Raw genomic sequence first — 26693 nt, 5'->3', positions numbered from 1 at the left:
TAAAATATCTACAATAATTGACCAGTCACACTCACAGTAGATAGAAAGAAAATATAGATCTGAAGGTTTGAAATAGGAACTGGCTTACTTGTAAGATAGCTCGAAACAGGGGAAAGAACACAATTCTATAAACACAATGTTTAATTATTTAATCTGGTGTACAATTGGCAGATAGGATCTGGAAGTGTGAACAGATTATGGGCCAAAGGGTTTGTTCTTGTGCTGCTCTATGTTCCATTTGTTTGAATGCAGTCATTAACCATCATTAAAGATAAGTTTTATTTTACTTTTATAATTTAAGGGTTTATATGTGAAATTTTGGCAATAAAAATGCTGTCAGAAATAGGTACGTGTGATTACAGAATAACATGAGAGAATGATGACTATAAGGCTGGTAAGGTTAGTCATATCTATCAGATTATAACATAAGCATTTCAAGGCTCCTATAAAGATGCCTTGAACTGCTTTACAATTTGTAAATTGCTGCTGAAGTCACTTTGCAACTCTGGATGCAAACACAAAATTACTTGGGAATGTATTTCTTGGTATGAGATGATTCCCAGAAAGAGGAGCAATACTATAAACATATTTAAAAATAACGAACTGAAAATTCCACAACCATGCTAAGATTTAATAGAGAAAATAATTATTTAGCAGTACAGGTTTTGAGCATTCACATTTCATTATTGTGCCCACCACTGAAATGCAAATGAATTCCAATTTTAAGAAGATTCACTGCAGCATCAAAAATTACTTTTGTTCTCGTTGATAAATATTACTGTTAGCTAAAGATGTGAAAGCAAAATATCACAGAAGCTGGAAATACTTTGATCACAAACCTGATGGAATTATTATGGATTCTTCAAAATCAGAAGAAAGGTTCTGAGACTATCAAAAATCAATTTGTTCATTTTCTGGCCTTTTTCTTTATATTCTGTTGCAAATTTTGAAGTTTGGAGGCATTGAATCTTACTTTAAAAAAAATTACTACTAAATGAAACCCTTAATATGCTTCGAACTGCTCAGGTTAAGTCTGTGCATCACATTTTTCTAATGAACCTGTGATCTGTTCCATATTAGATGCAAGATAGATTGAAGACTGCTGCACAACACTGCATTGTTGTGAAATTCAACTCTGCATCTGAGAATACAGAGCAAGATTTAAATTGAAACCACTATAATTTAAGAACAAAGGTATATGCTGGAGCATCTCAAGAGAGAAGGAATGGTGACATCATTCTTCTCGCGTGAGGTGCTGCCTGACCCACTCCAGCATTTTGTGTCTATCTTCGATTTAAACCAGCATCTGCAGTTTCTTTTCCTGTACATCATTTTTGAAAAGGCAGAACTGTCTTGCAAAATGTTTAAGTTAGTCACTATATATATAAAATTATGGAAGTTAGCATAAAAAAACTGCGAAATTCTCTTGGTTAATGTCTTCAAAATCTGTTTAATTATTTCATTTGTATCTTAGTCCCTTTCCAAATGCTTGCAAAAAACAGTATAAATTTCTCTCAACAAAAGCCTGCATTACTGAAAAGAGCACTGTTTCCCTATAACAGCTACAATTAAAACTGCTTTCAACACAATGATTCAACACAGTAAATTTCATTATTTACAACTATCTCAAGAAAAATAGATCTCATTATAACACCATTTATTAGGAACTAAGTAATTTGCCAGAATGAAAACATTGAATAGCACTGTAGTGCCTTATTAACAAGTTGACCACATCATGAATTCTGGTCTATTAATAATACACTAGCTACTTTGAAATGGCTACAGCAGATAATGTTTCAGCAGCATAACTGGATTTATCGTAAAACTACAATTGAAGCATTCATTAAGTTGTTAGCATAATCTTGTTGTAAGTGAACTCCCAGACTTGCACAAAATGATGATCAAAAAGGCTTAATTGGATATCTTAAAAGTTTCCATCTTATAAAATGTTAGGAGTCAGGCAGCATCTTAAAAAAAAACAAAGATAATACTCAATGGATATCTCATTAGTGCACATGCAAAATTCAAATAGGATAACTCCTTAATTAGATTGTGAACAGCATAGTGCTTTTAAGAGTTTTTGCAGTAATGGGGACTAATTTATGGCATTCTACTACACTGAAGCTCACCCACTCAGAATATATAACCGTAACTCAGGGAGCCATTTCCCACAATCTATTAATATAAATGGAAGAAATAAGGTGGATGTATCCAAACTCGACCCAAGTTCTATATGTAAAGTGAATTTGGTTTAGGTTCTCAATCTTCCATTCCTGTACTCATTTGCTTAAAAGCAGCAGATATAAGCCAATACCATAACTAGTCCAGCATTTATCTTTGGGAATCCAATTGAGTTGGTTGTTAGTCAAAAATCCAGTGAAATACACAGTAAGATATTGCAAGAAAGTTACTCATTCAATGGAGGGGCCTTTGGGGTATTTTTACAAACACCATATTAAGGTATTCAGATTTCCCAATCAAACAGAAGTGTGAAATATATTCTAAATTACAAAGTAATGCGTCAATCAAAATAGAGGAAGAAGTAATGGCAATGTCGGAACCTGTCCAAGCAGTTATGGTAAATATTCCTTGGTACATTAAATAGTCAAATATCTGACAATTTCATACCTTAAAGAAATGGCTTCCCTAGATTCCACGCAATGTTTATTTTAATTATGGTCATGTTAACTACAAAGTTTTTTTTCCTCAAAGATCACCTTTGTTAAATCACTGCACCTGATCTGGGGCGAGTTGTTTACAACAATACTGCAATTTATTGTCACAATTTGCAGCTATTTGACAATGATGGTGCTATGTAATCCATTTGATATTGAATCAGCTTGTTGTAACGTAGATCTAACAGCTATGCCATGCATGCCACTCAGTTTGCTATTATTTTCTTGAATAACTTTGTGATAAGAACTAGAGGTTCTTTGGCACAAGTAACAACAGTGCTATTCACTTATAGATATTTATATAAAATATATATATGTACACATACATATACACACATATTAACGACATGGTTGCCAGCATCCTTTCTGTTGACCTTCATCATCCAGTTCTGGTACTCTGGGTTGCAAAGCTGGTTGTTAACACCCAGAATTTCTGCGGTTGCTGTAAACGTCCAGCCCATGTGACTTCCACAAGTACAGCACTGGGCTATGGTCCACGCAAAGCTGCCCAATATTTCCAAAAAAAATAAAATAAAATAAAGTTAATTATATGCAGGCACAAATCGCATCTGGCACTCTGACAACAATTAACATTACAAATCACATTCTGAAGAGACTACTTTTCTGACAAGGTAACAGAGCAGATCTGGAAAAAATTGTGGATTTTTGTGTTGGACATTCAAAAAACATTTTATACAATGCCACTTGTTAAATTTACCACTGTTGAATTAAAGGGGCAGTGGCATGAACATTACATTTGCCCAGGATTAACAAAACAGCCGCGATAATCACTGTTGTGAGATAAAGTGTTATTATCAAGGAATCAATACCATTCCATTTTTTGAGTATTGAAATGGCTTAGGTAGAGGATGCAGAGAACATTGAGCAATACAGCACAGCAGCAGGCCCTTCGGCACAATGTCTGTGCCGAACATGATGCCAAGGTAAATTAATCTCATCTGTCCTCACATAATCCATATCTCCATTCCCTGTGCATTCACAAAATAATTTTAAAATCTAAAGAGTATTCAACACTTGAGGAAGATAGTGATGAGCATTAACAGACCCCTGGAACAGAAAACACATGATAGATTACAAACGACGATGGAGTGGGGAACTGCTGGGGGGGACAGAGGGGCGGGACGGACACAATGAAGGACCTGTCGCAGGATACTTTGTAACTTTGTTGGTGCCCTTTATGCAGTGATTCTTTGCATGCCTTGGGTGTACAAAACAAAGAATATCACTGACTTGTCACATATGATAATAAAGTATTCAATATTAATTATGGTCATGTTAACTCAGTTTTTTTTCCTCTAAAAGTTTACCTTGGTTAAATCACTGCACCTGATCTGGGGCGAGTTGTTTACAACAATACTGCAATTTATTGTCGCAATCTGTAGCTATCTGACAATGATGGTGCTATGTAATCCATTTGATATTGAATCAGCTTGTCGCAACATTGATCTAACAGCTATGCCATGCATGCCACTCACAGTTTGCTATTATTTTCTTGAATAACTTTGTGATAAGAACTAGAGGTTCTTTGGTACAAGTAACTACAGTGCTATTCACTTATAGATATTTATATAAAATGTATATATGTACACATACATATACTCACATATTAACGACATGGTTGCCAGCATCCTTCCTGTTGACCATTATCCAGTTCTGGTATTCTGGGTTGCAAAGCTGCTCGTGTTAACCCCCAGAATTTCTGGGGCAACATGTCTTTTTTGGTTGCTGTAAACTTCCAGCCCATGTGACTTCCACAAGTGCGGCACTGGGCTATGGTCCACGCAAAGCTGCCAAATATTTCAAAACCAAAAAAGAGAAAATTTAAGTTAATTATATGCAGGCACAAATCACTCTGACACCAATTAAGATTAAAAAGAACACATTTTGAAGAGACTACTTTTCTGACTGAGGGCCAATGTGGAAATAATTGTGGATTTTTGTGTTAGTGGACATTAAAAAAACATTTAATACAATGCCACTTGTTAAATTTACCACAGTGTAGAATTAAAGGGGCAGTGTGAACATTACATTTGCCTAGGATTAACAAAACAGGTGTGATAAAACACAATTGTGAGATAAAGTGTTATTATCAAGGAATCAATACCATTCCATTTTTTGTGTATTGAAATGGCTTAGGTAGGGAATGCAGAGAACATTGACCAATACAGCACAGTAACAGGCCCTTCAGCACAATGTCTGTGCCGAACATGATGCCAAAGTAAATTAATCTCATCTGTCCTCGCATAATCCATATCTCTTCATTCCCTGCATTCACAAAATAATTTTAAAATCTAAAGAGCATTCAACACTTGAGGAAGATAGTGATGAACATTAAGAGCATTAAGACAGACCCCATGAACAGAAAACACATGATAGATTACAAACGAGGACTCGGAGTGGGGGATCCACCGGGGGACGACGACAAACAAGTGCCCTTTATGCGGTGATTCTTTGCATACCTTCGGGTGTGCGAAACAAAGAATATCGCTGTGACTTGTCACATATGACAATAAAGTATCATTCATTCATTCACATTTGATATAGTCAAGGATGAAATTATACATTTTGTTAGGAAGGACGTGGAGAGGAAATGAAAGGGGGAACGAAAAGAGAAACATTTATGTTCACAAATCATTGAAGGCAACAGTAAAGATTCAGAAAGTTATAAAAACCCTACAAGATCTCAAGCTTCATAAATACACAAAGCTAATGTCACCTCAAACCTCTACAAATGTTTACAAAATGAATTATGTATGCACAGCTTTAGTAATCAAAAAGAAACCCATGCATTGAATGGAAACTTTCTGAACACACCCACATTGTTAAGTGGATCCTAGCATTGAGCTTTGCTACTTAAATATGATCAGAAATAAACTGTGGAATAAGGTCACGGTATTTCATTACCTTCAGTGCAGCAGCTAATGACAAATTTAACACTAAAAAGGCAGAGTTAAATCAGTTACCCAGGGAACCAGCTATGCTGAGTTGATGGGCGACTGATTAAGTTCAGGTTGTTGGCTTTATATACGGTGAGGGTTTCATGTACATAACCATGAGGATTCACATAGGCAGCCATGGGTCCAAATAATGATAAACTTAAAGAAAACGGATAAGCACAAGTTAGACATTGAAGTACTTTGAACAATAAAAATATTACTACAAACATTTGTAATTAGGGTCTCGACCCGAAACGTCACCCATTCCTTCTCTCCAGAGATGCTGCCTATCCCGCTAAGTTACTCCAGCATTTTAAGTCTACCTTTGATTTGTAACTTACCCTGTTACTTTATATATTATAATATTAAAGCAAATACACCTGATTATAAACTACAATTTGCAGCGGCAAAATTCTAATCCACAGAATCACAGATCCAGTGGTTGACCAAACCTGTTACAGGTTCCATTGGAAAAATTTACCCAAGTGATGGAAATCATGCAAATTTGTTCTTTGCCATTGTACTCCATTTGTATTCCAGAACAGAATGTGCTGGAAATCAATGGCAGAGTGTGGGCAAAAAATTCAGACTACTGAATTCATGCAAGCATCCTGAAACTATTGGGACTTCTGGGGAGGGGGGGGGGGGGGAGAGGAGAGAAGAGGGAGGTAAATAAATGCTGGCATATGTTGCAGGACTGCATTTCAGTCATGCTAGTCTTAAGTAGTTCAGTTCCACAATAATTGCTGCAATTCAGCCATCCAGGACACTTTCCTCTCCAGACATAGAAAGAGTAGTACAATGTGGATAAAAGGAACTGCAGATGCTGGTTTACAAAAAAAGAGTGCTTGAATAACACAGAAGATCAGGTAGCATCTCTGGAGAACATTGATAGGTGACGTTTCAGGTCAGAACCCTTCTTCAGACTGATTACAGAGTTATTTATTAAAGTTTCCAGATGATGGACACTTTAGAGGTACAGTATTTTATTTAGATAAGGGCAGGAACTAATGAAAGGATACAGACTGACTTGACATACTGGCAAAATTATGTTGCAAGAGCTTAATGTGGCCGTTGATTGATATACAGTGATAGAATTTTGGACTCCAGAAGAATCATCAGTAATGAGGATCGGGCAGGAAAGTGGAGTCGAAGTGAAGACAGTTCCACCATGATCCTATTGAATGGCAAAGCGGGCTTGAAGGACTGCGTGCCCACTCCTACATTTTATGTTTAAGGGTGAGCCATTCAAATTAATTCTTGAAAGTCAGAGGAGTTGTAGAACAGATAACAGATGTATGTGTCTGTATAGACAAATCACATGCAAGTTAACAGGGACAGAGAATCAAGAAAAATTAAATGAAAATGGATCTTTATTTCAAGAGGTTTGGAAATGGGCAAAGAAGAAGTAATGGTTTAATTATCCAGTGTCGTTCTTGGCATATTGCATGAGTTTTGGATGACTCGTCTCAGTAAGAAATGATGACTCACGAATGGCACCAGCACAGAATTGCTGATTTGGAGCGTGAAGGACTGCAGTCATAAGGACTGAGCTATCGGGAGAGGTTGAGCGGGCTTTATTCCTTGGAGCACAGATGATGGGCGATCTTATGGAGGTGTTCAAAATTATTAGGGGAATAGATCGGGTAAATGCTTCTTTTGCCCAGATTAGGGGAATAACCAGGGTACCTAGGTGTAAGACAAGGGGTAACAAAGGATGGTGGGTGTATGGAAGAAGCTGCTAGAGGAGGTAGTTGAGGCAAGTACTATCGTGACATTTAAGAAACATTTAGACAGGTACATAGATAGGGCATGTTTTGAGGGATATGGTCCAAAAGCAGGCAGGTAGGACTAGTGTAGATGGGGCATTTTGGTCAGCGTGGGCAGGTTGGGCTGAAGAGCCTGCTCCCATGCTAGACAGTGACTAGCTGCATAAACTTGATGTGTGTTAAGTTTGACAGTTGATCTCATTAAGATATTTAAAATAAGGGCATTAAATAGAAGAGTTTGACAGAACTATTACTTTTGATGGAAAAATCCAGAACAATAGGACATTTAGTATTAAAATCAGGACAGAACATCTGGTAAATTTGGTACCTTGTGTTTAAAGCAAATGAAAATGTATTAACTGAAATTCTAAAAACTTCTGTTTTGTGCTAAACACATGCAGGATGAAATAGGGAGAAAGGTGGGCGGATGCAGATGATGTATGCATTAGCCACAAGCTTTTTGGCTTGAAAGAACCCTGATTTTGACATTTAATTTTTCATGAACAAATTATCAATTTTATTAGGATGTTGCTAAACAAACAGAAGTATTTTCATTTAGAACAATGGGCACCCATACCCTGGGAGAAGAGAAACATCACTGATACTAAATTATTGTGAAGAAATATGCTTTGTAAGATTATTATAATATAGATTTTGGGCTTAAAAATTAAACATAATTTTGTTCATTGTCCTGTGAAAGATGGATATGGTTCTTGGCTTTGGTAACAGTTGGGATGGTCCTGAATTTGGCAGAATTAAACCAAGGTTGCTGATGTTTAGCTGCAAGATGTAGACACAAGGGACTGCTGATGCTGGTTTACAACAAAAAAAAAGACGCACAAGTGCTGAAGTAACTCAGCGGTGGTTCAGGCAGCATCTCTGTAGGCCATGAATAGGTGACGTTTAGGGTTGGGGCCCTTCTTCCAACTGGATGACATTTGAAAAGAAAAACAAATGACCACCATCAAAAAAGGATAGGTCATTAGATTTGTGTCAAAGTAATGAAGTGGGAAGTGACAGGTGGTGTGGTGGTGGATTGATTGATAGACTGGATTTATTAACTCAGTAAGTACATATTTAACTGAGTCTGAATAATTGAAATAATATTTTAAACTAAATACTTGCATAACCAAATCGACCAATTTACATGTGCAAGCAAAAATTTCTCATCTCCCTGGTCTTAACCAGTGGATACCACTGATAATGCTAACTTTGTTAGAAAATTAAAATCCCACAATATAAGAATGTATGAATTAGAAGCACGAATAGGCCATCTGGCCTGCTCAATCATCCATCGAGATTGTAGCTAATCTACTAGCTCCTAAAAGGAAACTAACCTGAAGATGTCATTTTTTGTGGTTATTTCTGTGTGGCGACATCTTTTACAACAAAGAGATGTACACTGTAAATCAGAAAATTAGTTGTAAATAAAAAGATTTGTTTGTAATTCTACTGTAAACATTTTACAACATGACAGTACTCAGAAATATATTCGCTCAGGTACAATGCCATTTATAGTTATTTTCATGAGTAGTACATAAAATACCAACAACTGGAACTCAATTGGGGCTTTGAAAAAGAGCACCAGCAGCCATCATGCACGTTATCTAAATGGCTACCTTCCACGTGACTTACAACTGTGAACACTGGCCCTAATAAAATGCCTTGCGATACAATTTATCAACTGGACATTTATCTCAACAATAGTATCAATTTAATGGATAAAGCATTTCTGAAGTTTTAATTATAAGGACAATTATTTTGTTTGTTTTCAGAATGGAATACAGCATTAGGCACTGATTACAGTTTTAAGTGCACAATTAGTGCACAGAAGAATAAAATGTAACCTTTTCAGCACTTACTTTGTCCATCAGATCCAATTCACAACGAAGCCGCTGAATAGCACTACCAATTTTAAGCAGCTCAATTCTTAAATTGTCATCAATAGGCAAATAAGCAGCAACTCTATAAGAAAAATCTAAAGACAATAATTAATTAATAATTTCTTTAAGAAAACAACAACAAATTTTAATTGTTCCCTAGTTAGTCTGGATACTTAACAAATGATCAATGAATAGTTTTCCGGAACGGAATACTGATGTTGCTTTCTTTAAACTTATTTTCTTGCTAAATGTGAGATTGCTAATCATTTCATTTAAAGTTTCCAGCATGGAATGAAACTCACTGAACAGCACATCCTACAATTCAGTAATTCTATATTTTTTTTAAACTGCATTTCTGCCTGCAGTACAGATGGACAATGTCTTAAAAGTGAACAAGACACAAATGGTTTTGAACATTTTATACAAGCTGAGTAACATAATCACGAAACTTACCTACAGGATTTGTCGGAAGGGAGTCGTCTTTGAGATTTTCATCCCACTCGCGGAGTTGTTTTTTCATTCTTTCCATTAGTATTTCCTAAATACGGATAAAAGCAAAAATAAAATCACTACTTGGGTGAAAGGATAATTGGTTATACTTTATAAACTGCTTTAAAACAACAACATTAATGAAAATCATTCTAAAATTTTGGCTGCACTTATTATTTCTGTCCCCAAGAGATCTACTAATTTCCTGTATTCAGGTATTTTCCAATGACTCCATGTCCACCTTGTAGCATGGAATTAAAACTGCTAAATTAATGTGGCAACACTAAATAAACATCACACAGCAACTTTCTCTTCTCTTAACAATTGACTTCTTACTAAGGATTAGTTTCCTAGATGACTGTGCTACTTCATTTAAACCAACAGTTATCAAGTAAGAAAAGCCAATAAATGTGAGAGAACCACTTAATCACAAAGCATCATATCCTAGCTGTACTCCAACTGGAAGCAGGCATTCACAGGTGTAGACTTACAATAGGGACAGGGTTCTTGGCTAATATTCTTCCCTGTAGTTCAGAGCAACTAGGACAAATTGTAATGTCTCTCTCACTGGTCCAGTTGAATATCAACAAATGGTGATCTTTCGTGTCTGTAGCTTAGTTACTCATTAAACAATCCTACTAACCAACTGAACTGAGCTAAAATGCTTCCTTGTTCCACACAGCGACCCGGCACAGACCAATTTGCACTTTATACTGTTTCAACTGTTTCTAATTTTGTTTCTCTGGGCTGTCTAAATTTCTGTTGATTAACTAATTAATTTATTGCATCGAATGGAAGTCGCATTCCCAATCTCGTTGTACCCCTGTACAATGACAATAAAGATATATTGTATTATAAGTAAAACTTTGCAAATAATTTTATTTGAATCACTTAATTGAAAGAGAAATATATACTGATTTCTGATTAAATTGAGAAATGTACATTATTTTGAATCAGGTAGTTTTAGTAAATCAATCTTCGCAATGGTAGGTACAGTGGAACTACTGCCGAGCAACTCCAGCAAGCTAGGTTCAACCCTGACTTTTGTTACTGTGTGGAGTATGCACATTGTCACTGTGAATGCATAGGTTTCCTCTGGCTTCCCCTCACATCCCAAGAATGTGCTGACAGTTTAATTGACCACTGGAAATTGCCCCTCATCTATGTAGCAGGTGGTGGAATCTGGGAAGTGGGAAAAGATTTAAAGGGAAGAGAGACACAAAAACCAGGAGTAACTCAGCGTGTCAAGCAGCATCTCTGAAGAAAAGAAATAGGTGATGTTTCGGGTCGAGACTCTTCTCCTTTCGAAATGGCACCTATTCCTTTTCTCTCGAGATGCTGCCTGACCCAGTGAATTACTCCCGCTTTTTGTGTCTATCTTTGGTATAAACCAGCATCTGCAGTTCCTTAATAAAGATTTAAGGAGGATCTGAGGGGCAATTTTCCCACAGTGGGGAGTGTATGTAGAGAACCAGCTGCCAGAGGAGGTGGTACAGTCAGATATAATTACAATATCTGGTAATTAGATAAAGGTTTTGAGAGATATGGGCCAAATGCAGGCAAATGGGACTATGCATCTTGGTCTACGTGGATGACTTGGGCTTGTTTTCACACCGTATAACTCTATGAATCTAAGCTAAAATAGTATTTATTTTACAATATTGATAGCTGTCATTTTGAAAACCACAAATAAAATGTAGATTTATACTCACCGCATCATATAAAGAATATACCCATGGAGGCCACCACGTCAGATTTGCACAGTGGAAATTTCTCTGAAGCGCAAACAATAATAAAACTCTTAACATTGTGAAAAGGGTATGAATAAACATTTTTATGGCTGATCGGATCAATCAGATAATTCTGACTGTACAAACTACGAGTTGCCGATCTCAGCCACATTGATATGGGCAAATGCATAAGACCTGCCTCATATTAAGAGCGTTCATGGCTACGGGTATCTGAAGTTCAGGTGCTGGCTTATTCTGCCTTCTCTGAAAGCGTTCATGGGATTAAGGCAATATTGCACCATATCTGCTAATTTATCAGGCAATGTTTGAAAATCAATTGAAATAATTTTACATTGTGCTAGTTTATCATCAGTAGATGAAAATACATGAGAGCAATGATTTTGATGCCTAGCATAAGGCTATCCTAATAGGTTTGATAAATTAATCGTCTTAATTCCTTAAATAACAAAGTATCAGTCTTGCATTATTCCTGCTTGCTGGCTCTTTACAGATAGGTTCACATTGATAACAAATTCACTGTTATTCACAATTTATATTTATAATATGGACTTCAAATTATATATTTTTTAAAACACCAAGTTCGGTGGGGTTAGGGCAGGAGAGCACTAACAAAATATAAAAATTAGAATGTGGTTAAATGAAGGGAATGCAGTTTAATCAGTATGGCCCTTATTTCAAAGTGGTAAAATCTGTGGAAGTATGTCCTTTCTGATTCATACAACTCTGAAACAATACTGGGTCAGTATCAGTATAAAGATTATGCAGCTAAATATTCCACTACAACAATTCAAGATTTGATTTCATTTCACAGTGAAAAGGTGCTTCTTATCCTAATTTATTTAAATAAAAATAATAAAACAAACCTTTTGATACTTCTGCCACCACTTCTGATTTTGCTTTAATCGGCAGGCAGGGGGCTTATTTGAAACAAACATATGAAGTCTGTTTAGTGAATTAAGCTGAACTCCTGCTATACTTGAAGAAAGGATCCACTCTGGTAGGATCTGAACTTTTGCCACCTGAATTCTAGGAACAAGTTAAAGTAACATGTGTTAACATGTAATAAATACATTAGACTGTGTTACTTTACATTTTAGAGAAAACGTGGCAGAGGCAATGTAAAGTTTTTGTTTTAAACATATACTGGTAGCATATAGAAAAAAGTGAAGGAACAAAAAGGGCTATCATTAATACAGTAAATCTCCGACAATCCTTGGAACTTGGTGGCAATTTTCCCAGACTATTGTATGTTACTTATATGATTGCCCAAACTTTTATTTTTACAATTTTGGCAGTAACATGAGGTTTTTCAATTTATCAAATGAGTGTGAAGGAGAGTGGGAAATATGCAAGAATAATGGATGACCACAAACCTACATGTCTTTATTATTATTATTGACACCTATTGATTGATATTATTATTATTATTGTGTCCTGGACACAAACTTTGGCTCCGACTGTAAATACGGACCCTGCCCCTGGCTGCACCCCTGGCCCTGGTCACATATCCTGCTTGCAAGTAACCTTTCTTCTTGGTTTATAGTATCATTTACGACCTACAGATTGTTGTGCCGGCAAGGTAAAGGTTATTGGTAGACATCTTTTACTGAAAACAAAGCAGTATTTTTACTGTAAAACAATTCTTAACATTATTTTTCCCTGCATGCTGCCAATTTTCTCCTTTTTACTGTCATTCCCTTCCAAGAAAGCATCAATTAGTTATTGGGAAAGACTCCACAAACATTGGTTTCACACTGCTCACGTAATCAAATGTTCATGTTAATGTGAGGACCAGACAGTGAGTTAACAAGTCAAGCAAATTAAAGGGAACTACAAATTCAAGGCAATTCCTAACAGAAATACACAATCCCAGCAGCAGCTGTTGGTTCCAACTGATCATTGCCTTCTATGCTGTCCAAGGTTAATTTTGTTTTGTTGACAGGTTTGTTGGCAACATGCAACTGCTATTACCTCTGCTACTTACATTCACCTCAATTAAGCTTCAGGACAAGAATGTCATTCACTTAATCCTGAGCAAAGCTCCTAAGATGTTATACAGTATTTGTTTTCACAAATATTGAGGTTTGCATGGGAATCTTTTAGCTTGTTGATATTCAGGACGATGCATCGAAACAAAGTCAATAATGGAAGTTTAATACCAATGTGTCTTTAAGCAAATAGAATTGTACTTAAATTCTAATTATGTTCACTTTTTAGATAAACTTTATTTTGAAGAAAAAGATCAATAGTGACAAGTAGGCGTGCATGTTGCTATCTTACCCATCAGTTTGAGTTCTTGTTTCAAGAACTTTAAACCTTTGACGCCCAACAGCTTTGACTTTTACAGTTTCAATACCAAATTCTTGTTCCTCCCTATATTCATAAATTTCTGCCGTGGTTCCAAACTCTGGAGCACTGTCAGAACGATCACTAGGAGAGAGTAAATGGCATGAAGAGAGTAAAATGGGTGCATTATTACAATATAGCAACACAACTACATTTAAAATTTTTTTAAATTCAGCTCAATAAAAATTCAATTCAATTATAAATGCCCCCCCAAAATGCATCAACTGCTCAAGCTATCATAATGTTTACAATATTACTGAATATTTGGTTTCATGCAATTTGAGTAGGCTGCATTTCAATGAACTATTTGTTGTTCACTGAATTTAGAGAAATTAGGTTTAATAGTGGCCTTTCATCTCCGAGAACTGTGCTTAATGCCTGACCAAACCAATGGAATGCTCTGGTTACTGAGTGCTCAAATAAAGTGAGACAACACTTGGTTCCTAAAACATAGTCTTAGTTTCTCTTCACTAAAACCTTTCTGCATCCCATGGTACTCAAGGAGGTGGCTCAAGAAATCGTGGATGCATTGGTGATCATTTTCCAATGTTCAATAGATTCAGGATCAGTTCCTGTGGATTGGAGGGTTACTAATGTTATCCCACTTCTCATGAAAATAGCGAGAGAGAAAACGGGGAATTATAGAGCAGTTAGCCTGACATCGGTGGTGGGGAAGATGCTGGAGTCAATTATTAAAGAGGTAATAATGGCACATTTGGATAGCGGTAAAAGGATTGGTCCAAGTCAGCATGGATTTGTGAAGGGGAAATCCTGCTTGACTAATCTTCTGGAATTTTTTGAGGATGTGGAAAGCAAAATGGATGAAGGAGAGCCAGTGGATGTAGTGTATCTAGACTTTCAGAAAGCCTTTGATAAGGTACCACACGGGAGGTTGATGAGCAAAATTAGAGCACGTGTTATTGGGGGTAGGGTATTGACATGGATAGAGTATTGGTTGGCAGACAGGAAGCAAAGAGTAGGAATAAATGGGTCCTTTCCAGAATGGCAGGCAGTGGAGAGTGGAGTGCCGCAAGGCTCGGTGCTGGGGCCGCAACTATTTACAACATATATTAATTATTTGGATGATGGAATTAGAAATAACACTAGCAAGTTTGCGGATGAACACAAAACTGGGTGGCAGTGTGAACTGCGAAGAGGATGTTAGGAGGTTGCAGGGTGACTTGGACAGGTTGAGTGAGTGGGCAGATGCATAGCATAAGCAGTATAATGTAGATAAATGTGAGGTTATCCACTTTGGTGGCAAAAATAAGGAGGCAGATTATAATCTCAATGGTGTCAGATTAGGTAAAGGGGAAGTGCAACGAGACCTTGGTGTCCTTGTACACCAGTCACTGAAAGTAAGCGTGCAGGTACAGCAGGCAGTGAAGAAAGCAAATCTTTGTTTTCTTCACAAATCAGTGAAGAAGGCATGTTGGCCTTCATAACGAGAGGATTTGAGTACAGGAGCAAGGAAGTCCTTCTGCAGTTGTATAGGGCCCTGGTGAGACCTGGAGTATTGTGTGCAGTTTTGGTCTCCTAATTTGAGGAAGGACGTCCTTGCTATTGAGGCAGTGCAGCGTAGGTTCACGAGGTTAATCCCTAGGATGGAGAGACTGTCATACGAGGAAAGATTGGAAAGACTAGGCTTGTATTCACTGGAGTTTAGAAGGATGAGAGGGGATCTTATGGAGGCGTATAAAATTATAGAAGGACTAGACAAACTAGATGCAGGAAAAATGTTCCCAATGTTGGGGGAGTCCAGAACCAGGGGACACAGTCTAAGAATAATGGGGAGGCCATTTAAAACTGAGGTGAGAAGAAACTTTTTCACCCAGAGTTGTGAATTTGTGGAATTCTCTGCCACAGAAGGCAGAGGAGGCCAATTCACTGGATGAATTTAAAAGAGAGTTAGATAGAGCTCCAGGGGCTAGTGGAATCAAGGGATATGGGGAGAAGGCAGGCACAGGTTACTGATTGTAAATGATCAACCAATGATCACAATGAATGGCGGTGCTGGCTCGAAGGGCCAAATGGCCTCCTCCTACACCTATTTTCTATACTTTTATATTTCTAGTGCGAAATCTAAAAATAAAACATCAATTACTGAAAGGTATGCAAAGTTATAAACATATTGATTGGTGTGGAAGCAGACTCTAATGGTGGTGTCTCAAATACCTTGGATGCAGAGGAAAGGAATGTTGAGGTTAGTGCAGTTAGGGATTTGACTGAGTAATGTCGATAGTTCTAATAGATGTCTTAAAGGCATCGTAGTAGGTTCAGTCCGTGTGGTAATAAAGGATTTTTTTGTTGTCACATATCTTTATAATACCCAAACACTATTTAAAATATTCTTGATGGCATAGAACTAATGTCACAATGATGTGAATAAACTTATTTTTCTGCTGCTGGACCAACACTTGCAACAGCCCTAGGCACTGGTTTATGGTGACCATATTATGATCTAATTTTATGGATTCTGGAACTTCTAACGGTATTCTGGAGGAACTCACATTTCACAATTCCATTTGTTTTCTCTTTTAATCAACACCACTAAAAGAAAGGTTGGTTGATCATCTCAGCATTGTTTCACGATCTTGCTGAATGCCTACAAAATTGTCACTGCATTTCAAACTAATGAATCTGACAGGAAGCACTTTGGAAAATCTCAAAATTATAAGATTTTATACCAAAACATCCATTTGAACATTCATACTTTAATACAAATTTCATTTGAGGAAATTAATTTGATAAGCTTCCATGTAAAGATATTATAAATATAAAAACTGAGTCTGTTTTATTAAAAACTACCAATCACCAAAAGAACATTACATGTGCAAAATATATAGATTAAAAAATTGATTATTTTTCCTGCAAAAAGTGCATTTTTACAAGGTCCTGTAAATAATTAAGAACTATTCAGTTGTTAAGGCTTACTGCACATGGAAGGAATTAACCTGTATGCCAAGATGCCAAATGTCCTGTCTTTCTGAATCAGGTTTCGCATCATGGATACTTCCTGAGGCCGAAAAAGTTGCAATGGTAATGTTTGTCCCGGAATAAGAATAACTGCTACATGAGGAAGAATTGGGATGGTTGGATTGCTATCTTCATCATGCACTGTACGGCCGTGAAACTCCTCCATGTCCATTCCCAAGTACTAAAGGAAAAAATAAAATTGATGAGATGTTGAATTTAAATTTAATTTCTTATATACATTACTACTACTATTTTTTTCAAATAATGCATCATAAAATTGAATCTGAAGGGCATCCAGCATTACCATATTAACAAATGTTTATGAAAAGAAGGTTAATTTGCTGTTTGATGATAAAAGTAGGTTGCTCATTTTTTTGTTTATTGTTGGAAGATTTTTGGAAGTTTTTGAACACGCCTGTTTTTAAGCGTTTTTAAGTTTTTAAAGAGGTGACATGAGGCCAAAAACAAAAGCCAGAACAAATGTTTAAATTAATTATTAATAAAAGGAATCTGATTAATATTTACAGGTATCTTACGCAAATGGAAAGGCCAACCAGCTGATTACAGAAAACAAATTCTGATAAGACTTGACAGAGTAGACAGGTAGATGATGTTATCTCTCGCTACGTTGTCTGAAATAAGGGATCAACCATTCAGGATAGACACAAGATATTTCTTCACACAGAAGATAGTGAACCTTGGAACTCACTATCCAAGAAGATTCTGAAAGCTCGGTTTCTGCCACAATTCTGCATCTCAAAGGATTCAAGGGAAAACTGGTGTGCGCAGTAAAGTGGCACCAAGGTAAAAGATCAACCACAATCTTATTGAACCACAGAACAGGCAGAAAGGGCCAAATTCTGCTCCTATTACTTGCTATGTTTTGCTGATTAATGAATTAATTACTTGGATGCTTTTTACTTTACACATACACATTGGGTCAAATATCCACTTTAAATGCTATATCATTCAACTATAATCAGAGAAAATGTTTATGAAATTAAGTTGGTTTACCAAATGATCATTAAATGTTGGCAATGTCTTTTCATTCTCTGTGCAATTTGAAATAAAGTTGGCACAGATCATGGTCTCCATTTGGTGTTTTAGAAAGAACAACTAGCTAATATGATTGCTCAAAGGTACTGAACAGCTAGACATATCCAAAGTTCTACCCAGCCACTGAATTCATCGCTGATTCCAGGGGCAAAGCCTAGTTATGCTGAGCTGAGGGGAGAAAGACTTTGCATCTATAACTAATTTACTTGAATAAAGTTGGCAACCTAGATGGAAAAGATTACGCAAAGTTATGTGGTTTGGATTTATTTTCCTTTAACAAAAAACATTCGTATGAATTAATATAAAGTATAAACTGTTAAAAAGCCACCCACTTCCATTGACTGACAGATACTTCTAGACAAGTCTTTCCCCCTGCTCAAAACACTTCAATTTAATGCCTGAAAGGTTCTTTGATGGAGTTTGATGTTAAAAACAATCGTGCCATTTGTCTGCAGTTCCAACATTTTGCACTTTTATACATACAGAGTGTGTAGTTGGTAGACTTGGATCAAAATTGATGACGGTTGGTTTTTCAGCCTCTTCACTGTCATGGTCTTCAACTTCCATCTCGGCAAACTCATCGTCAACATCTTATGAACAAAAGGAAAAAAAACCTTCAGATGTACACGACTTTTTAAAGGGCTAGGCATAAAATAAATTAATGTTGGTAAATTGACCAATTTAGGTCACTTTACATGGGATTAATGAAGAGAACCGGTAGAGGACATGTAGGGCACAAATACTAGCGGGATGGGATGTTCAGCTAATATATGTGTTGTAGATTCAATGTAATTCTATCAGTATAATCTAGTACACCATTCTTCCTCGTAAATGTATTAAACTCGCCCTCAAGATAATTCCGTGCTGTTCTTTCCACCATCTCTTAAAGTGAGACTAATATTCTAACAACCAAATAAAACTAATTTTCTACAAATCTCTTCTGAATTTACAATGCACATCTGTTCCCAATTTCTTGCCGAATTAAAGCATTTCCTGCAGTTTCTATTCTGCAGATACAATTTAAAAGCTTTTTATAGACATTAACTACAAGCAACAGTAAAATGGCAAAATAACTTAAAAAGTAATTGCAAAATATGTCAACATTGATCTATAAGTAAAGTCTGGACAGTTTTCCGTGAATTGTATACAGACATTATTCCCATTAAAGCAAGAGAAAAAAAAATGGAGCTATGTTTATATTCTTTAAAGAATATATTTTTAAAAAATATGGTTTATATGGTATAACCAGAACTATTATTCCAGGTGATCTCATCTAAAGTCAAGTCAAGTCAAGTTTATTTGTCACATACACATACACGATGTGCAGTGAAATGAAAGTGGCAATGCCTGCGGATTGTGCACAAAAAAAGAATTACAGTTACAGCATATAAATTAAGTTAATAAGTTACTATAGTGTAGACAAAAATATAGTCTCTGGAGTTATAAAAGTTGACAGTCCTGATGGCCTGTGGGAAGAAACTCCGTCTCATCCTCTCCGTTTTCACAGCGTGACAGCGGAGGCGTTTGCCTGACCGTAGCATCTGGAACAGTCCGTTACTGGGGTGGCAGGGGTCCCTCATAATCTTGCTTGCTCTGGATCTGCACCTCCTGATGTATAGGTCCTGCAGAGTGCCAAGTCAGCCACCTCCTCCCGGGAGGCCTTCTCATCGTTGTCGGAGATCCGGCCCACCACCACAGTGTCATCAGCAAACTTGATGATGAAGTTTGAGCTGAACCTGGCCCCACAGTCATGTGTGTACAGGGAGTACAGTAGGGGGCTAAAGATGCGGGTGAACAGGATTATGATTTTATAAATAATCTCATGATGATAAATTGCAGGAAGTAGGTCATCAATTTATTTTCGAACATTTAACGTTTGCAGTAATCTCAAAAACTTGAATTTGCATTGAAATATACAAAATATGTTTTGGTTTGTATTAAGATAACAGTGTTAAGGGGGAACATTGCACAAATAATCATGCAGAATCATAGGGGCTATCTCACTGTTTCTTGGTAGAATCATAATTGGGTCATAATTCTTCCATTGGTGTCACATCAGCTCAACAACCTATTCGTCGTCCATTTACAGTGCCCTGCATAATGTTTGGGACAAAGACCCATCTTATTTATTTGCCTCTGTACTCCACAATTTGAGATTTGTAATAGAAAAAATCCCATGTGGTTAAAGTGGACATTATCAGATTTTATTAAAGGGTATTTTTCTACATTTTGGTTTCACCATTTAGAAATTACAGCTGTTTTAAAACATAGTCCCCCATTTCAGGGCACCATAATGTTTGGGACACATGGCTTCACAGGTGTTTGTAATTGCTCAGGGGTGTTTAAATGCCTCCTTAATGCAGGTATAAGAGAGCTCTCAGTACCTAGTCTTTCCTCCAGTCTTTCCATCTCCTTTGGAAACATTTATTGTTGTTTATCAACATGAGGACCAACGTTGTGCCAATGAAAGTCAAATTATGAGACTGAGAAACAAGAATAAAACTGTTAGAGACATCAGCCAAACCTTAGACTTACCAAATTCACCTGTTTGGAACATCATTGAGAGCACTGGTGAGCTTACTAATTGCAAGGCCAAGGAAGACCTCCACAGCTGATGACAGAAGAATTCTCTCTATAGTAAAGAAAAATCCCCAAACACCTGTCCGACAGATCAGAAACACTCTTCAGGAGTCAATTACCACTGTCCGCAGAAGACTTCACGAACAGAAATACAGAGGCTACACTGCAAGATGCAAACCGCTGGTGAGTCGCAAAAATAGGATGGCCAGGTTACAGTTTGCCAAGAAGTAATAAAAAGAGCAACCACAGTTCTGGAAAAAGGTCTTGTGGACAGATGAGACAATGATTAACTTATATCAGAGTGATGACATGGGCAAAGTATGGAGGGGAGAAGGAACTGTCCAAGATCCAAAGCATACCACCTCATCTATGAAACACGGTGGTGGGGGTGATATGGCCTGAGCATCTGTGGTTGCTGAAGGTACTGACTCACTTATCTTCATTGATGATACAACTGCTGATGGTAGTAGCATAATGAATCCTGAAGTGGATAGACACATCCTATCTGCTGAAGTTCAAACAAATGCCTCAAAACTCATTGGCCGGCGGTTCATTCTACAGCAAGACAATGATCCCAAACATACTGTTAAAGCAACAACGGAGTTTTTCAAAGCTAAAAAATGGTCAGTTCTTGAGTGACCAAGTCAATCCCCGATCTGATCCCAATTGAGCATGGCTTTTAAATGCTGAAGAGAAAACTGAAGGGTACTAGCCCCCAAAACAAGCAGAAGCTAAAGATGGCTGCAATACAGGCCTGGCAGAGCATCACCAGAGAAGACACCCAGCAACTGGTGATGTCCATGAATCGCAGGCTTCAAGCAGTCATTGCATGCAAAGGATATGCAACAAAATACTAAACATGACTACTTTAATTTACATGACATTGCTGTGTCCCAAACGTTATTGTGCCCTGAAATGGGGGGACTATGTATAAACACTGCTGTAATTTCTACATGGTGAAACCAAAATGTATAAAGATGGCCTTTATTAAAATCTGACAAAGTGCACTTTAACCACATGTGTTTTTTTCTATTACAAATCTCAAATTGACAGAGGCAAATAAATAAATAATGGGTCTTTGTCCCAAACATTATGGAGGCCACCGTATCTACCCAGTGACTGGCCTGCTCTTGCAATCATTGTACTAATATGGCTAGTGCAGTCATGTTTCTAATTAATAAAACTCCAAGGGTGTTGATTTTGGAGATTCAGTAAAAGGTAATGCTGCTGAATGTCGAGGATTTTTATTCTTTCTTGTTTTATTCTCTCTTGTTCAAAATAGCCATTAGCAGTTTTATTCTCTCATTCAAAATAGCCATTAGCTGGTACTTGCATGATGCAAATGGTACCTGCCACCTATCAGCCCATAAATGATTGCTGTCCAGATATTACCACAGCAAAGCAAGGCTTATCTAATCTTTGAAGTTTTCAGTAAAATAAAGAACTCTTGTCATCTTTTAAGCCCCCTGCTGCTCTACAGCAGGGATCTCCAAACTATGGCCCGCGGGCCACATCCGGCCCGCCATGAGATTTTATCCGGCTTGCAGCAAGCTCTTAAGCCGCGGGGACTGGAGGCAGAAGCTGCTGGCGAAGATTCGCTGAAGAGCAGATCGCCACCGACCCAGAGCTGGGAGAAGGCGAGATCACAGGCCCCGTCGCAAACAACAAACTCAAGAAAACTTCCCTCCTCGCCGCCGCCGCTCACCCCAGGGAGAGAGAGGGGGGGGGGGGGGCGGAGAGTTGTAAATCTGTGGAATTCTCTGCCTCAGAAGGCAGTGGAGGCCAATTCTCTGAATGCTTTCAAGAGAGAGCTAGATAGAGCTCTTAAGGATAGCGGAGTCAGGGGGTATGGGGAGAAGGCAGGAATGGGGTACTGATTGAGAATGATCAGCCATGATCACATTGAATGGTGGTGCTGGCTCGAAGGGCCGAATGCCCTACTCCTGCACCTATTGTCTATTGTTTACAGCAATGGTGTAATGCCATCTTGCAAGCATTAAATGACTATTTGAACATGAATACACTGAGTCAAATTCAAACTATAGATGACAATAGGGAATAATCCAATGTGGAGTGTAGCGTTTAAAAGTGGCAGTTCATCACCGTTTCTAAGAAAATTAGCAATGAGAAATATTGGCCAGAATTACCAACCATTACCATGCCTTGTGTAAAAAAATATATAATGTCCTTTCATTCTTCAGAGATAGTAATTCTATACGTAGGTGGTGCACAAATCAACACCTTTTGCTTGAGGATGTTTTGCTTCGGGCGGCTTAGTGGCACAGTTGCTGCCTTACAACGCCAAAGACCCGGGTTTGATCCTGAATACGGGTGCTGTCTGCACAGAGTTTGTACGTTCTCCCTGAGACCACGTGGATTTTTTTTCCGGGTGCTCCAGTTTCCTCCCACTCTCGAAAGACGTACAGGTTTGCAGGTTAATTGGCTTCCGTAAATTGTCTCGAGTGTTAGTGTAAGGGAGACTCGGTGGGCCGAAGGGCCTGTTTCCATGCTGTATCTTTACGGTCTAAAGTAGCAAGTTTTAAACTTTAAAAAACTTGTACTTTAACTTTAAAAAAGCAGTATTTTGATTTTTGCATTACATTGCAAAAATGCAAAATCAACAAGCATCCATCTAATATTAAACTTTAATTTTCAATAATTATACTCGAGTTGTGATCAAAAGGATTCTCCAAAATACTCCTCTCATCACTATAAACAATACTTCTGTTTTACCCCTTGTATACAATGTCTTGAAACTATAGAGCAGCATGTCTAATATAGCACTCGTGGTTGCAGAAAATATAGTGACAAACAATTGAAAGCAAATACTATTCAAAACAGGCTCTCAAAAATTGTGGATTGTGAAGATTATCAAAGGATATAGCAGAATGAAGCTCGGTTGTTGGTATGAGCAGAGAAAGGACAGATGGTATTTAATCCAGACAAGTGAGAGGTGTTCCACTTTGGAAATCCAAAACAAGGGAAAACTATACAGTAAATGACAGCATCATTAGGAGCATTGGTGTACAGAGAAATCTTGGGGGGCAAGTCAATAGCTCCATGAAAGTAGCATCACAGGTATATAGGCATGAAAGAAGCTGTAGGGCATACTTGGCTTCATCAGTAGCAGTATTGTGCATCAGGGTCAGCAAATCATATTGCAGCTGCATAAAACATTTGGAGTATTGGAGTAGTTCTAGTCACCCCATTACAGGAAAGATTTGGGCGGGATGCAGAAGAGCATCACCAAAATGTTGCCTGGATCAGATCTATAAGGTGAGGTTTTCTCTGGAGTGTTGGAGGCAGAAAGCAAGCCTGATAGAAGCTTATAGAATTATGAGAGGCATTGATAGGGTAGATAGTCTTCTACCCTAAGGTAGATAGAATAGCCGACCACTTTGTGTTTAAAATAAAAATAACTTGCTTCATACGTCTCCTTTAAACTTTCTCTGGAGTTCTCAAATACCAGAGGATATAACTTTAAGGTGCAAGGAGAAAAGTTAAAAAGAGATGAATGAAGCAAGTTATTTTTATTTTAAACACAAAGTGGTATGCTTTTTTAAAAAATACTGAAAGTGGTAGATGCCTGGAACACACTGCCAGAGGGTGATGGAAGCATACATGATGGTGACATTTATTCAGGAAGGAATGGAAGGATAAGGTAGACAGATAAGGTGAGTTTCATTTCACATCATGGTCAGCATAGACATCATGTGCTAGAAGGCCTGTACTATCAATAAATAGAATTGCAGCATCATGATTGGTAAGCATAATATGAAGACAGAATGCTTATCAAAGATAATACGGCATTATTTTTTCATCAATCTTCAAAGAAAGAAAAAAATAGGGGCATGAAAATTATTCAAAGAATTCATTCTAAAGTGTGTACCAGTTCAGGGTCAATCTAGAAATAAATTATCTCCTAACATTGATGCACAGACCACTGAGGCAAAACTGGTTCAGGGGCAGATCTGATCAATGTTATAACCAATCTTAGCTGAAAGATATGCATGCAGCACCAATCAGATAAGTGATCTCAAGTTTGTTTTTCCTCTTTTTTAACAGACTGTAATTTGTGAGTGTTTTGCAAGTTCATACAATACCAACATAGTTAACAGACATTTGAATATTTTATATTGGAAGAACTGTTGGTAATCTGGACACATGAAGACCCCACAAAAAGTCAAGTCTTAATAACCAGATAATATTTATTGGCCAAGACAGAGGATAACCCGTTATTGGGTCTTTTACTTGCAACTAAGGGGACATTTTTAATGTCTGATTAAGATGTGTATGTATGGCATTATATTCTTGTACAAATAAATATCTACCCAGACTGTATCTACCCAGACTTTTGTTCTCAAATTCACGGAATAAATCGACATCCTTCTGACTGACGGAGGGGTGGTCATTTTGTAGGAACAAGGAACTGAAGATGCTGGTTTATGCAAAAAGACACAAAGCGCTGGAGTAACTTAGCGTCAGGCAGCATCTCTGGAGAACATGGATAGATGACATTTCGGGTCGGGACCCTTCTTCAGACTACTAGCCGAAACATGACTACATCTAATCTTATTTACGACTCGTTTCCCTGAGTCATCCACCAAGTTTTGATGAGTAGTCTGAATATTTTACAATCGTTGGACTTATTCTGGAATAGCAGACGATGGATTCCCCCTCACCGTCTAACGTCCAAACGAAACGTGTTTTTTTTTAAAACTGCTCATAAACAGGCTCGATACTAGGGGCGGGCGAGTGGTGGGTTTAACTTGCATCGCCATCGGGTCCACCGTGAGGAGGAGCCCCACTTGAATCAACCCAGCGCGGCTGACCACAAACTGCAGCGTGCAGAGGGAGCCGAGAGGGACAGGCCGAGAGGGACAGGCCGAGCGGCCGCCGGCAGCGAGACAGGTGGAGTCACCGATCATCATCCGCCGCCGCACTCGGTCAACCTGCTGCGTCGCGTCGCTTCCCGGCTCGGCCGCACCTCGCACCAGTTACTTGTGCGGTTCCCCGAGTTGCCCCGACCCAGCTCGTCCCGTTCTCCCGGCGCCGCCCGTTACCTGGGTCCAGCGGCGGCGGCGGCAGCAGCAGCAGGTTGTCCAGCTGGTCGCCTCCTCCCTCTTCTTCCTCCGCCATCTTAGTTGTTTATCGCCGTGCATTGTGGGCAGGGTGCGCACCCCACTTGGCCGGCCTGCACATGCGCAGAAGGGAGGAGAAGCCTGTCAGTTGTGGCAGGGGATGTGGTTGCACCGTGCCTACACCATGCAAAGAGAACCAAGGCTGCAGTTAGTTGCCCCATGCCCACACCATGTAAAAGGTGAACCAAGGCTGCAGTTAGCTTATGTGCACGCCATGCAAAAGAGTGAACCAAAGCTCCATTTGCACCATCCACGCACACGCCATGCAAGGAGTGGACCAAGGCAGCTATTGCCCCTGCCCACACCATGCTGAGAATGACCCACGGTGTAAACCGCTCACTGTCCACACCATTCAAAGTGTAAACCAAGGCTACAGTTGCCCCGTCTGCACACCATGCAAAGAGCTAACCAAGGCAGCAATCGCTCCTTGCCCACACCATGCAAAGAGTGAATTAAGGTTTCAATCGCTCCGTGCCCACGCCATGCAAAGAGTGAACCAAGGCAGCTATTGCCTCTGCCCATGCCATGTAAAGAGTGAATCAAGGCAGCTATTGCCTCTGCCCACACCAAGGCTGTAGTTGCACCGTGCCCACACCATGCAGAGTGAACCAAGGCTGCAATTGCTTTCATCGAGAAATGAGTCACTTAAAATTGTTGCCTGTAATTTGGAAAGTTGTGAGAAATTTTATTGACCTGGAAGAATAACCCTTTGTAGACACAAAATGCTGGAGTAACTCAGCGGGACAGGCAGCATCTCTGGAGAGGAAATGGGTGACGTTTCAGGTCGAGACCCTTCTTCAGACTGATGTCAGGGGAGGGGGCGGGAGAAAAATAGAATGTAGTCAGAGACAGTATGACTGGTGGGAAAACGGGGAGGGGGAAGGGAAGAGGGAAAGCAAAGGCTATTTGAAGTTAGAGTCAATGTTCATAGCACTGGGGTGTAAGCTACCCAAGTGAAATAAGAAGTGCTGTTCCTCCAATTTATGCTGGGCCTCACTCTGACAATGGAGGAGGCCCAGGACAGAAAGGTCAGATTGGGAATGGGAGGGGGAGTTGAACTGCTGAGCAAC

At 38.5% G+C, this 26693-nt stretch overlaps 1 protein-coding gene across 3 annotated transcripts; it reads right to left on the bottom strand.

Annotated features, from left to right (window-relative positions):
- Positions 1-483: 483 nt before the first annotated feature.
- crbn (cereblon) lies at positions 484-25668 on the bottom strand. Of its 3 annotated transcripts, none has more exons than XM_078414474.1 (12): positions 25546-25668; positions 18386-18492; positions 16825-17027; positions 13805-13954; positions 12388-12550; positions 11486-11548; positions 9738-9822; positions 9264-9379; positions 8739-8803; positions 5660-5791; positions 4290-4483; positions 485-3179 (listed from the first exon to the last, which is right to left on the bottom strand). In XM_078414474.1, the coding sequence occupies exons 1-11, from the start codon at positions 25619-25621 to the stop codon at positions 4303-4305; spliced, it is 1341 nt and encodes a 446-aa protein (XP_078270600.1). In that variant the 5' UTR covers positions 25622-25668; the 3' UTR covers positions 485-3179; positions 4290-4302. The 3 variants fall into 3 exon arrangements, with proteins under 3 accessions (XP_078270601.1, XP_078270600.1, XP_078270598.1); XM_078414472.1 differs by having other exon boundaries at positions 486-3179; positions 4300-4483; XM_078414475.1 differs by lacking the exon at positions 16825-17027 and having other exon boundaries at positions 484-3179; positions 4300-4483; positions 25546-25662.
- Positions 25669-26693: the final 1025 nt, after the last annotated feature.

The sequence above is a fragment of the Rhinoraja longicauda genome, chromosome 17 (genome assembly GCF_053455715.1).
Source record: "Rhinoraja longicauda isolate Sanriku21f chromosome 17, sRhiLon1.1, whole genome shotgun sequence".
NCBI lineage: Eukaryota > Metazoa > Chordata > Chondrichthyes > Rajiformes > Arhynchobatidae > Rhinoraja > Rhinoraja longicauda.
Note: the sequence above shows the minus strand (reverse complement) of the source record. Positions and strands in the feature narration are given on the sequence as shown.

What these genes read in the sequence shown, in the direction of transcription:
- crbn (XM_078414474.1), bottom strand. Translation starts at nt 25,621, where the DNA reads ATGGCGGAGGAAGAAGAGGGAGGAGGCGACCAGCTGGACAACCTGCTG. An exon ending in TATATTCTTTATATGATGCG is followed by an intron (nt 9,823 to 11,485) that starts GTGAGTATAAAT and finishes ATCCGTATTTAG; the next exon opens with GAAATACTAATGGAAAGAAT. An exon ending in ACAAAAAATGACATCTTCAG is followed by an intron (nt 5,792 to 8,738) that starts GTTAGTTTCCTT and finishes GTTTTCTTTAAG; the next exon opens with TTTATCATTATTTGGACCCA.